General features: G+C 41.3%; 1 protein-coding gene across 1 annotated transcript in view; it reads left to right on the plus strand.

Annotated features, from left to right (window-relative positions):
* Positions 1 to 13,825, plus strand: part of ABCA12 (ATP binding cassette subfamily A member 12) — an 88,513-nt gene that overhangs the window by 23,921 nt on the left and 50,767 nt on the right. The window contains exons 6-13 of the mRNA XM_056349057.1: positions 448 to 633; positions 1,452 to 1,630; positions 4,601 to 4,713; positions 5,797 to 5,890; positions 6,020 to 10,180; positions 10,808 to 10,923; positions 12,077 to 12,183; positions 13,548 to 13,801. Coding sequence (XP_056205032.1) covers positions 448 to 633; positions 1,452 to 1,630; positions 4,601 to 4,713; positions 5,797 to 5,890; positions 6,020 to 10,180; positions 10,808 to 10,923; positions 12,077 to 12,183; positions 13,548 to 13,801 — 5,210 coding nt within the window. The remainder of the gene's footprint in view (positions 1 to 447; positions 634 to 1,451; positions 1,631 to 4,600; positions 4,714 to 5,796; positions 5,891 to 6,019; positions 10,181 to 10,807; positions 10,924 to 12,076; positions 12,184 to 13,547; positions 13,802 to 13,825) is intronic.

The following is a 13,825-nucleotide window of genomic DNA, read 5'->3' on the forward strand; positions in this document are numbered from 1 at the left end:
CTCAAAACCAGTGAGTTAAGGTGTTTAGAGTGCATTTTCTTTCACATGAAATTAAAGACATGATGTCACAGGCTTTGCCATTCGGTTTGTTATTTGCCCATAATGTTCCTGCAGTGGCATCAGAGTCGCTGTGTGTTTATTAGGTAGATACTGACTATGCATAGAAACAACTCCTTTGTAACAGAAATTGGTACCATGCAATGGACACCAGTACGCTTATGTTTTTGTATTAAGTCCTACAAACACTTACAAACAAAATTTCTCTTTGTGAGGAGTCTGAGGGATTTCGGTGACACTGTTCACCTGTTCTGTGTGTAAGTGCTCGTAATGACAATGCTTTTCAAATGTCACTACTACCCGTTAAGAAAACAGCCTCGTCACTGCATTTCAAACCATCCCAAATAAAGCATTGCTTTAAAGCTACCTTTGACATTGTTTTACTTTTAGAGCCAGACCAAATATTCAACTGCAGCAAATCTCAAAGTCATTCTGTGTGAGGTCTTGTCGCGATACATAGCACATCCCAATCTCACTGAAGAGAAGATGGCAGCCAATATCCACCACACATTCTGCTTTACTGATTCATCGCTTTTAGAGTCATTTACCCAAGAGTTCAGAAGTCAGGTCTCCCAGGTAAGTGCCCAGGATGTTTCCCAATATCTGCAGCTAGTAGCTGTTTTAGTTCACACATGTTATTGCAGTGTTTGGGAGAGAGAATGTGACCCCACCTGGCTAGGAGTTGCTTATCTCTATGCCAGAGTGCATATAGTGTATGATAAGCTGAGCTAATTCTTGTGAATGGGATTAATCCAAAGACCTTAGAGTTGAGTATACAGCTCAGAAAGGCAAGGACATCCAGCTGTCAGCTAGTGGCCACTAAGGGTTCTCAGGTTCTCACCGTGCCTAGCTCTTGTTTCTTCTCTTTATTTGCCCTGCTGCAGCAGCAGGTGGATAAAACAGTGTGAGGATGTAGTGTAAATAAGAATATTTAAAGCTGGGGAGGCAATACATTTAATTGTGTGTTACCTCAGCCGTGTAACTTCATCCAGTAACTCCTGCAACTGACCCAACAATTTATGACTGAAGGAGTACTTGTCTTTGGGTAAAGCTATGTAATTAAAGCAAATGAATCCTTTAAAGATAATGCTTTCTTTCTTTGCCAGGGGGAGGATTTGATTTTAATTTTTCTTGTATTCCTAGTCTTTGAACTGTTTGGGACATTGTGAATAGCAAGACTTCAATAAATAGAGAATTTATTGTACAATCTGGGGTGTGAAGCTAAAGCACAGTCACTGTCTCAGTTATTGCCTGTCACTAGAGTCCTTTGAATGCATTGTTTGTAGAGTTGGGTACAAGTGCAGTGCAAGATGAAAAACAGAAAAAGACCCACTGGCAGCAAGGGTTCTTGTTTTCTTGCTCTTAAATAATTTCTCACATTGTTATTTGTTAAGGTGCAACACAACCCACAGTACCAGGCAGCATTCGTCAATGAAATCGTCTCATTTCTAATGCTCATCTCCCAAGTGCAGAATGACACGTCCCTATGGCATCTCCTTTTGCTGGCCCCAGATGTGTTTCAGAACAGTATGCACCTGCAAGACATAATTGATCTCCTTCAGAATCCAAGCAGGTAAAAATACAGAAAATGCCAGGAGAGTTACTGAAAGTTGGTGGGTTTGTGTATTGAACCCTAAGGGCACCACCAGTCATCTTGAAGAAATGGTGTATAGCTTAAAAGCATGATTTATTTGGGGGATGATATGGCTCCATATTAATGGTCTCTACAGACAGTGAATTGTTTTTTCAATGACTCTTGTGTCACTTTTTGATGGGAGCTTGATATGAAATCTTAGTTTTCTTCCTGCCTGCTCAGAGGTGCTGTCATGCCCGTGTGCAGATAGAAAAGGTGAGTAGCAGCCACTGTTTTTGGTTGAAGAAAAAACCTGGCTGGATAGTTGTTCTGCTAAAGAAAGCAGCTGCTTCTTTCCAGAAAATCATAGAATGAAATTCAAGTTGCTTTGGAACACCTCAAGCATTTGTAAGGGAATCATAAATTATGGTGTTTTTTGGTGTGTTTTTGTTTTTTTTTTTTTTTTTTTAATGATTACCTGATTTACTGCTGTTTTAACCTTTCAAGGTTGGTCCCAAGAAAGCAGAGAAGAGGAGGACCCTGGGTTTTAGCATATAGGGATTCAAATATGTATGACTTTAAGAAGGAAGTACCAGTTATGTTCTTGCCCAGTGGTTTTATGAAAAACAGAGCTGACTTAAATGTGTTAATTAACTGTGCTGAAATATTTGATGCTGTATGCAGCTAGGACTTATAAAAAAATCTTCTAAACTGGGCATAGCCCTGAAATCCTTTTCCTGGTCCATAGCTGGGCTAAACTCACTGATCTCTAGAAGACTTGAGTTACTCAAGAGATTAGGGGACTCTGTTCCAAATTACCTACTGAATATGTGACTGACACTGCTATAATTTGTTCTGAATAGTCCAGTTATTACAGCACATGGAGGACAGCAAGCAACTAAGCTTCTTCAGAGTTGGGTGGTGGGGGGGTTTTTTGTGGTTTTTTTTTGTTGTTGGTTTTTTTTTTTTTTATACTCAAGCTGTTGGATAAAGATGCCAAAGAGGGTGTAGAAACTTTGCCATTTTGATTACACCCAGGCTTAGAGGGACTCACTTTTCATCACTGGCATGTTGCCAAGGCACTTAACAACCTGTACATTTGGCATCTAGGTAATTTGCTATACTGCATTGTGAGAGCTACTTGTAAGTTGCAATATCCTTTTCCTTAAAGGAGTCAGTAGCTGTATGGCAAGAATTTTAATTTTATTCGCAGTGGTTTTGTCCATGCTTTCAGTCACGGGATTATTGCATTTGTTTGCATTTACTGGCTTGCAGAATCAAGCCTGAGAACCAGCACTGTTTGAGTGCCCAGAATTAATATTTACTGTGCTGCTCTGCTTTGCTCTACAGCTGCAGAGCTGGGCAAAGTTATCATAGGCACAACAAAGAGGCACATAGAATTTCATCACCAGAACCGTGCAGTGCTTTTATGCTAGCATCTGCCAGTGTAAATGCATGAGTAAAGAGTTATTGCAAAGAGATTGCACAAATAGTATTTTCAGTGATGCTTACAAAGGTACATCTTAGCAAGCCTGGACATGTCTTCTATGCAGGCACTACTGACCTCCTAAGGAAATGCCGTACAGGGAATTTTTTTGTCGTATAAATATGAAGATACAGAAGAGAACTCTTGCTCATTGTGGCAGCTGTATTAACCACATGATAAACACCACCACTATGAAACAGTAACTTCAAAGTCATGGATTCTACAGAAAATTTAGAAGGAAATTTTATTGCGCACACAAACCTGGTTTACAGACTGAATTCAGGAATGCTCCTGTTTGTTGCTTTAAGATAGTTTTTCAGATAAGCACGTAAGCCGAACTTTTTATTTAAAGCCAGCGTTTGCAGAAGCCCTGCAAGACTGAAATAGAAGGGCAACAACAACACTTGTTTCCATGTTTGCTGCCTTCTGATCTGTATGATATGTGTCCACTTTTGGCAAGACTATGCCTCCCTCCTCCTTGGCTCTGCCATTGCTCAACTAAACACGTCATAACTGTAGTTTCTTTCCCCTCTAAGACTCTTACTAACAAGCACCTCTGCAGAATGGAAATGGTGAGCACCAAGTCCACGAAACCTGCATGAAGACATTATGTTAAATGAGGAGAAAAGAGTTCCCTGGTGCTGTGTTCTCACTAGCAGTCTGTTCCCACAAATCAGTATGTATTTATTCGTGCCACTGAAATCAGCTCAGCTAGGTTCTTTGTGTATCACCTGCAGAACTTCAGGCAGGCGAGAGATTGTGCATTTCACAGTGACCCTATGCCTACAGTGAAGAGCTACTCTTTATACAGCATAAGCAAAAGGGAATAATAATCACCGTGAAGTTTTCAGCAACCTGCACACATTGAAAAGAGTGTTTTAAATTACTTCCTCTGTGATACAATACGCCTGATTATCAGCTTGTTCTTTCCTAAGACTGAAAAACATTCCTTGCTTCCCTGTCAGCCTGATTATTACAGTATAAAAGAGGAAAGAAGGAGAATTAGAAATGGCAACAGTTATTTGTGGTTGCTTCTTCCTTCCACAGACGATGTTCCCTAGGGATCCCTGCTCTCCCTGGAACCATGTCTACTTGCTTTTTGGTTTCTTTTAGGAGGAGATGCACTCACAGCAGTGAATCATTGTGCTGACATACCACCTGAGTGTTTTCTAAGACCTATTGTGAGGATTTAAGTGACCGATAGATTTTACATAACCCTTTGAATAAGTACACCTAATGAGTACAACACATATGTTTGCGCTAGTATACTGCCATGGCTTTCCCATCGAAATCCTTTGTATCTGTATTTTGTGTATGATCAAACAAATAATTAAAAGTAGGGCAATGTCTTGTCTGTTATACATTTTAAGAATGATAAGCTGTACGCCAGCTGTTTCCTATTTGAACACTTGTTTTATTTCTTCTCATAAACCTGTAACCACAATTTATTTTCCTTGTTGTTGTTTTTTCCCCCACCCCTTTAGTGTTATGCTGGTAGCTCAGAATGTCTCTGCATCACTTGTGACTGATGATAGATTCAAAACTGCTCAGAATGGAGTTACAGATTCTCCATATTCCCTTAACTGCTTGGAGCAAGGTAAGACTCCTCCACGTAGTCATATCTCTGCTGAAAACCTGTGGTGCTGAGGAGAAGTAAACTGCAGGCTAATGAGTAACCATACAGATTGCATACTGTTTAGGGCTCAGCATAATGAATTCTTTCAACCTTTTACAAATGTGAATAAAATATCTCATTTCAGATGGAAAAGTAAAAAAGCTTGGTTTTGTCAGTAGACAATGAATTAATATGAGTTTGCAGTCTCAGTGGAAAAGGGGAGCGGTAATTTTTCAGCTTGATTTTGCAGCAGTGGGGGGCATGGCAATATCTGCCTCTAGTTGTAGGCTCTGTCAAATTCACGTCAGTGTATCAAGGTAGGGGCTGGGGCTGGGCTGCTCAACAAGCTGTATGTGTCAAGATCAGCCATTTCTCTAAACTCCTGTCATCTTACAGCAGAGGCAGAGTCCTTGACATCCCCTCTAACTGAGGTTATGTGGATGGGCAAGGGAAAGGTACAGCATCTAAATGCTACAAGGGACAGACTGGTAAATGCTGTCCATTCCCTGCTTGTTTCATGCAGACTGTGGGAGTTGAGGTGGGTAAGAAGCAAGCGGATTAATGCAGTGCAAGTAGGGAAAACATGGAGATACGGCTAGTGAGAGGACTGGACACGTGGGGATATCAAGATGAGTGTAAATGCCTATGGGAGACATAAATGATGCTGCAGACGAAGCCTATGTGCAAGCAGTAAAAAAAGCGTTCCCAAGTGACGTGAAGGAAATAATAGTAAGTATTAGGCCACCTTATGCTGCATTACTGATGGCAACATGCTCCTTCAGCAGGAGGAGAGCTCCATTAGAACCCAGATCACAGGGGCATTAAGCTGTTCCTGAGATGAAAAATCATTTCTACGAAGACAGGTAGCATTCTGACTTCCCTTGGAAGGCCAGGAAGAGTTACACCCCAAAACAGCACTCTAATTTCTAACCAGGATCTTGTGTCTTGTCGTAGGAGCCTAACTTCACCTGTGCACGATATCCTTGACAGGTTTGCCATACAGTTCTTCTTAGTTTCCAAACTAACGTGATCTTTACTAATATACTCTTTACATGTTTGTTGTAGATAAAGAAAAAAGTTCCGTGACCAGATATATTTGTAATCTCTTTGTTAACTGGAAAGACAATCAGACTTTATCTGAATTGGAGGAAGTTCTGAGGTAAGACATTAGCTGAAGGGATATTACTAACAGTATAATTCAAATCTATGATCTTTGCTCTAAATCACCTTACATTTCTACTTGCGTTGATTTCATATTCACTAAAATGCTTTTTTTGTTCTCCTCCAGAAAAATAAAATCACCCGAGATTGGTGGAAAAGACTCCAAGAGGTCCATTAATTCAGATGATTTAGAAGCCATACAAAAGTCTCTACATCGTTTAAAAGGCTTTGAGAAAAAAATGAATAGAAGTGAATTAAAAAGCTTAAATCTATTCAGAAATTTGAAGAATGAAACATTACAGAAATTGTATGCAATTCTTGAACTGGGAATGAATCCACATCATGATTATAAATTAAAGGAACCATATAATAAGAAAATAATTGATGAAATCTATAACTTCACATCACTGCAATTACAGGGTGACTTTAATGGGACTTCCATTTTCAATATAATGACCCAGTGGAAAGAAATTCAGAGTGCTTTAAAATTAGCTACAATGATTTGGAATCCAGTTCTGTTAAATAATTCTAATTTTAGTACAGTGCAAACTAAGGATGCTCTCAAAATATTGCTTTCCACTAGCATGCCATCATTTCTGGAAGACTTCAGAGACCGTTTAAAGGGAATGCAAGAAATACCATCTTTGTTGTCTGATCATCTGCTTCAGCCTGTGTCGTACAGAAACTTTCCAGACCAGCTCCTAGCTCTACAGAAGCTGTTTTTTATAATGACAGATGCAAACATAGGTTATCAGTACCTTCTAATGCCTGTGTTTGAACTGATGCGGAAAGTAGAAAGCTCCATGGGTGAAGCCTGGTGGGATGAGTTGAACGCCTATTGGCGCATTGGGGAGAAACTGAGATCGACGGAGTGGAATAACACAGGCATCATAGCCTATGGGCAGTTTTTAGAGGTATTAAACAGCCATTTACGAAAGCCAAATAGTAATTCAAATAGTGTCTTCAGTGAACAATTGGATCAGCTGTCAGAATTTGTAACATCCGTATTTAAAGAGTTCGGGGAAAACTCTGAAGTACCCAGTATCTCACTAGTCACTCAAGCCATACAAAAGACCTTGTACATATTAAAAGACTTACAGGTGAATTATAACATCATTAAATTAAAATCTATAGATCTTTTCTTTAATTTTGACAATAAAACCTTTGAGACATTGTCTGAACTTCTGAAGACTGGAATGAAAATCCTTCGTTATACAAGTGCCAGTGAAGCTTCCATTGAAGAAATAATGAAACCTGTCTACAACTTGACACATCTTCTACTGCAGGAGCTCAACCAGTCTTCCTTACAGCACAATACTTTGCTAGAGGCAAAAATTTGGGAGTTTTTGCATTTAGCCTTGAGTCCTTTTCTGGAGAGCAGCGACAATGGTTACAGGACATCCCAGAACTGCTCCGCTCAGGATGTGCTCCGTATAACACTTGAGATGCTGTTTGAAAACGCCACTCTAAGCGAGTCCTTAGCCAGGAGCCCCTGCAAACCCCTCTTTGATTCCATGGGCACAGTGGGTGGAACAGCGCACAATGAGACCTTTACCAAAATGTTCCAGCTTGCCATAGCAAACCTGAAACTGTCTCCAGAGTTTGCTGCTGTCTACAAGAGCAGCGGCAGTGAACGCTTTTCCAAGGAGTTGTCGTGCATCATCCAGTCTCTGCACTTTTCTCTGAGTTTCCTTTCCAAATTAAACGTCGTCTCTGAGCTGGAAAACTCTTGGGTGCAGGAGAAGGTGAGAGCTCTGACTGCTGTCACGGAGGGGCTGCTGCAGAGTGATGCCTCCTGCCCCGTCTCAGTCCAAGAGGTGGGTGGTGTGCTTCCATCTCAGCTTTTGAACATGCTTGTGCCTTTCATGCTGAATGAAACAGTGCTGAACTCCCTAAACTCTGATACCTCAGCAGACTGGCTTAGGCTGCCTGTGTTTTCCCATCTGTTACCAACTGTTTCTATTAGGAACAGCAGTATATATGAACTGCTACAGGTGGGCAGAAATGCTTCCAACCACTCTGAGTGGGGAGATTTCTCACGGCTATGGCATGCCACTGGCAATCTGTTGACCACCAAATGGAACCTAACAGAAGTGGATGAATATGTGCAACTCCTGGAAATTATGGAGAAAGCTCTGATTCTCTTGGACTTTGGAGTAGCTCCTGGAAAAACATTAATACATCAGATCTTTCATAATTCCAGTGAAGGAATCAAATCCTCAGATCTGAATGATTTGTATAATTCATTAAAACTCTTTTTCAGTTCAACTTCTGCCACAAACAGCACACTGGACTTGGAAAGAATATTTCAAGATACGCTTCCATTGTATGATGTTGGTGGTGAAGGATTGTTCTACCCTAATCCCTATGGAAAAGAAAATCAAGATATTCTAACTATGGCTGCGGTGATTTGGAATCAACTAATTTCAGACAGGACTCATTTTAATGCAGAGAAAGCATGGGAGGTTATCAAAATGATTGCACTTCATGCAATCTCGCTTGAAGACTTTGAACATTATCTCAGCACAAATGAATACGTGTCATCATTATTTTCTGACTTCTTGTTGACCCCTGTAACTTCTGAAAATTTTGCAGAACATCTCTTGTCCCTTGATCAGCTTCTCGCTGCCATGGCAGAGGTGAATACCAGTGATCATTATCTATTGATCTCTTCTTTGTCTAAGTTAATGCAGAAACTCCAGAGTTCCCCTTATGGAAGGCAGCGAAATGAACTTCGTGCTTTCTGGCATATTGCTGAAGTACTCCAGTCCATGTACTGGAATAGTACAGACAGTCTCACTTCGCAGTCACTTCTAGACATGCTGCAAAATCAGTTCAATACCATGAAAAATGACTCTAGTCTTCCTTTCAGTAAGGAACTGAAGCAGCTGATAAACTTTGCATCCTCCATGTTTGAGCTGTATGGCGAAGAATACACCAGAGGAACCAACTTCTCCACATACTTGCAGGCCATCCAAAGGAGTATCTTAATTTTAAAAAGTTTGCAGAAAAGGTATAATATTAGTGAGGCTGAAGTTGTCAACTTATTATTTGATTCTTACAGTAACTATACCCAGAGACTAATTGAAATATGGAGAGCAGGAATGAAAGTCCTTCATGACACCAACTTAAACAAAACATCCGAAGAAAAAATGGACATTGTGTATAATTTCTCACATTTGCTGCTGCAGGAAGAGTTCAACCAGTCTTCCTTACAGCACAATACTTTGCTAGAGGCAAAAATTTGGGAGTTTTTGCATTTAGCCTTGAGTCCTTTTCTGGAGAGCAGCGACAATGGTTACAGGACATCCCAGAACTGCTCCGCTCAGGATGTGCTCCGTATAACACTTGAGATGCTGTTTGAAAACGCCACTCTAAGCGAGTCCTTAGCCAGGAGCCCCTGCAAACCCCTCTTTGATTCCATGGGCACAGTGGGTGGAACAGCGCACAATGAGACCTTTACCAAAATGTTCCAGCTTGCCATAGCAAACCTGAAACTGTCTCCAGAGTTTGCTGCTGTCTACAAGAGCAGCGGCAGTGAACGCTTTTCCAAGGAGTTGTCGTGCATCATCCAGTCTCTGCACTTTTCTCTGAGTTTCCTTTCCAAATTAAACGTCGTCTCTGAGCTGGAAAACTCTTGGGTGCAGGAGAAGGTGAGAGCTCTGACTGCTGTCACGGAGGGGCTGCTGCAGAGTGATGCCTCCTGCCCCGTCTCAGTCCAAGAGGTGGGTGGTGTGCTTCCATCTCAGCTTTTGAACATGCTTATGCCTTTCATGCTGAATGAAACAGTGCTGAACTCCCTAAACTTCTCTGACAGCTTAGCAGGCTGGAATAACCTGTCCGCGCTCTTCAGTGTGGCACAGGATGAGCTCCACATGAACGACCTGCTGCAGGGACTCAAAGGCGCCTTCAACCTCACCAACTGGAATTATTACTCAAGTGTCTGGGATGTGGTTGATGGTTTCCTAAACGTTGAAAGGAATCTCCCTGAAGCAGCTGCCTTTGCAAAGTTGTTGGAAGCAGTGGCGAACAACTCTGCCAACGACGTGTCAGCTCCAGAAATCACAGAAGCCAGTTCCTACTTTCTCAAGAGACTGAGCTTCTCTGATCTGCTAAATGAATTCAATATAAGCTCCAGTTCAACTTTTCTCTCCAACAAAACTATTTTTGACAGAGTGATTGATATTGTCACTCATCAATTCATTGTCACAGCAGAAGCCCTGTACAACAACACCTTTCCCTGGACTCAGAGTGACCAAACTCTGTCACCAACCAGTTTGATCACACGGTGAGTTTGCTTTTTGGGTATTGTGATTGCATTGATGGGTAGTGACCACCATTCTCATTCCAGCACGAGAAGTGTATAATTTTCTTCTAGCACAGCAACTTAAGCCTGCAATCACGGTAATTTAGGACACTAGGTCTAGTGTGGGTTAAACTGAAAATGATGAAATTTCTCCTTGAGCTGAACATGCAGGTAAAAGTGAGACCTTCAGAAATTGTATTTGTTAGCATGTATCAGTTTACAGTGGAAGCAGAATCTTGTAGCAGGCTTGCGATCAGTGGTAAACTCTTTGGAAACCTCTTTGTGATGTGACTCTAAATTTTGATTCTTAGTCTCCCATAGGCATGCCTTTCCATCTGTATCTTGCATCCACAGTGAACCTTTCAAGTGTGTTTTCTTATAGGTGTGGTTTGAGAGTGAATGACAGTTCTGGGAGATAACAGCAAAAAGTACTAATGAAATAAAATTGGAAGGGTACCCACTTACGAGGTGTCATGGGGGACACATGGCTACATCTGGAATTCCTATTTACACTGTCAAGGAACAGCATCTACCCAGCTGACAGGTTGCTTGCTGATATATCTTATTTTTGAAGGAGAAGCTGATTTAAAATCCTATCTTTTTTTTCAGATTTCTGTTTTTAGAATTTGAAAACACCATCTTACAGGTGACAGTGAATAACAGCTATAACCCTTACCTGATGTGTTTAATAAATGCGACTGAAGCTGAAGACAGCGAATTGACAGGTGATCATGATTTCATTAATGTTGTGGACCTCAGCTGGAATATGTTGTGCCTGTCTTTGCGAAGTGTTTTGTCTAATGGTGGGAAGGAATGTTTTTATCTGCTGGCAATTAACTGGAGCTGTGAGACCTTGGGAAGGCAGACTCCTTTTTTGAGTTATGTCACATTGTGGATGTAAGTTTTCCATCCAACTCTATCCAAAAGGCATGTCTACTCTTTGCTGTGTGATGTCAGGTTGCTGACACTGAGATAAAGAAATCTTACAAACAGAAACCTGTATTCCCTTCAGAGCTTTACCCATAAGATGACAGCAGTTATTTTTGAGAGTTAACATGGTATTTCACATAGATATTCATCATATGAGCTTATTGTAAAACCTGAGAAGTTTATCTGTTCACAGAATAGAGATACCATGTGTGCTCTGAAGGGCACTGTCACAAGTCCTGTTACCAGCGTGGGGTGGATTTCTTTAGGACCAGAGCACCGACTCGGACTGGTTCTATTATATTCCAGACTACAACATAGTTCCTGATCTGTGATTTCGGAGGTCCTGAGCCAGGACAGACAGTGAGCTACTGGAAAGGGGCCAGTGGAGAGCAATGAAGGTGATGAGGGCAGTGGGGCATCTCCCTGGTGAGGAAAGGCTGAGGGAGCCGGGCCTGTTCAGCCTGGAGAAGAGAAGGCTGAGAGGGATCTTATCAATGTACACAAATCCCTTAAGGGCAGCGGCAGGAGGATGGGGACAGGCTCTTTTCAGCGGTGCCCAGCGGCAGGACAAGGGGCAACGGGCACAAACTGCATCACAAGAAGTTCCATCTGAACATGAGGAAGCACTTCTTTACCCTGAGGGTGGCAGAGCGCTGGGACAGGCTGCCCAGCGGGGCTGTGGGGTCTGCTTCTCTGGAGACGTTCAAAACCTGCCTGGATGTGTCTCTGTGCAACCTTCTCTGAGACAACCTGCTTTAGCAGCAGGTTGGACTGGATGATCTCCAGAGGCCCCTTCAACCCTGACCATTCTGTGGTTCTATGTGAATTTGGTGGAAAACAGCAATTCTCAGTAGGCCTTAGAATAAAAGTGCTGATATTCCCATCTGTGAAGTTTCTGCAAGTCTGGTGTTTTTGTCTCACGTAACTTTTGTTTTCTTCCTTGCACAGAAAAGATCACACTGCTTTTGAGGCAAACTCATCTTAAAAAGAACTCTTTTATGCAAAATAATACCTCTGAGAAACATTCATCCATACCGGAGCTCCTGAAGCTAAAAGTGAGTCTGCTTAAAATGCTGACTTGAAGGACATCCCACAGTGATACATGAATGTTCAATGGAGGTTTTGTAAAACAGTGTGTGGAAAAAAGGTTTCTTAAAATAACAGCTGATGAAAACTATGAAACTGTTTTCTGCCTGCTGCCTATATCTAAAGGTCACCATTAAACTGGGCTGAGGAACTTGTTCTTACATGAGTCTCCACCAAGTGTACACCCATTTTTCTGAGAAAGTAGAGGTGATTCTGTCTTCCCAGTCTGTTGGATAGAATGGCTTCTGTTTTTCACCAGCTATTGCAAAAGGATAAGCACTGCATATTTTTCATAAATCAGTCCACCAGTAGTTTTAAAGTTCAGTACATTGAGACTTAGCAAAGCACCTTGCAGAGCTGAGATCATTGTTGGGGGATGCCTCAGCTTCACTTAGAAGTATGTAAGGAGGTTCTTGAATGCACAACTAGCAGTTAGATGCCTCTGCCATTCTGAAAATCAATGGAATTGTGCATACCTAATTGGGAGTTATAAGTACAACTAACTTAGTTACCACTGTACCTAAGGAGCTATACCAACACCATGGATTTCCCTCGTCAGCTTTGGATTTGGCAATGCCTCATTTGAATAAAATACTTCTTACGCCATATGTACATGACTGCACTAATAGCATGCATACACTTTGTTCGATTTCTCCACATGAGAAATAGAATTGCAAAGCTATTTAAAAAAAGACAACAGTATGCAATGCTGTTGCTGCTTAATGTATCTGTAACAATAATACGATAAGCCTTAGTGTGATAGGTACTTGTAGGCACAAAACAGACCACAGTTCTTGCCATAAGAGGCTGGTAATGTAAATAGTGATGTTAGATAAGAGGGAAGCCCGTAATAGCAGAGTAGGCAAAGGACTATAATTTTACACAGGGTGGCAGTTGCGGAAGTCCTGGCTTCTTGTCAGCTCCATTTTATATGCTGTAGTAGAGATGACCAGATGGTATCTGAAAGGCTAAACCTGTTGCACAAGGTAGATTTATTTGATCTCTGGGAGAATCAGTTGGTCAAAAAATAAGTCCAAATGGAGTGTTGCTGTGTATGCGTCTTGGGCAGGGGAAACGGTAGTTGAGGCTTGCAAGGTTTATTAGATCCTGTGAAATGTTGTGCAGCCAGGTCTGCTACAAGCTCATGTAGGCATGATTGTTATGAACTGTTCTACTGGAGAACTTTTGAATGAACTAAAAATATATATTAAAATTTTAACGCTAAAGAAAAAATGGAAAGGAATAGCTAGACTCTTTAAAACTTGCCTTTTATAATTCTGTCATCTAACTGGTGTTTGTGCATTTGTCTTCCTTTTCAAAATTTCCTTTAAAGATATCTCACCTCAGGGATCTGACAACACTTCTTTGTGACTATGAAAGCTTTAAGTCAATACAGCATATCTGCCATCTCCCAAATGTTAGCTTTGGAGAACTGTGTGAACAAAGTCAATCTCATGAGCAGCTCCTCCGTGCTATTGAACTGAGCAATCAAGTTGTGACCAACGTACTGAATCACAGAAGAATCTCCCAAGAGCTTCAAAATATACTGATTGGGGATGCCACGAACATCCAGACACAAATGAAGTGGTGAGGCTCTCCCTCTGGGTTAGA

This window comes from Falco biarmicus, chromosome 8, assembly GCF_023638135.1.
Source record: "Falco biarmicus isolate bFalBia1 chromosome 8, bFalBia1.pri, whole genome shotgun sequence".
Taxonomy (NCBI): domain Eukaryota; kingdom Metazoa; phylum Chordata; class Aves; order Falconiformes; family Falconidae; genus Falco; species Falco biarmicus.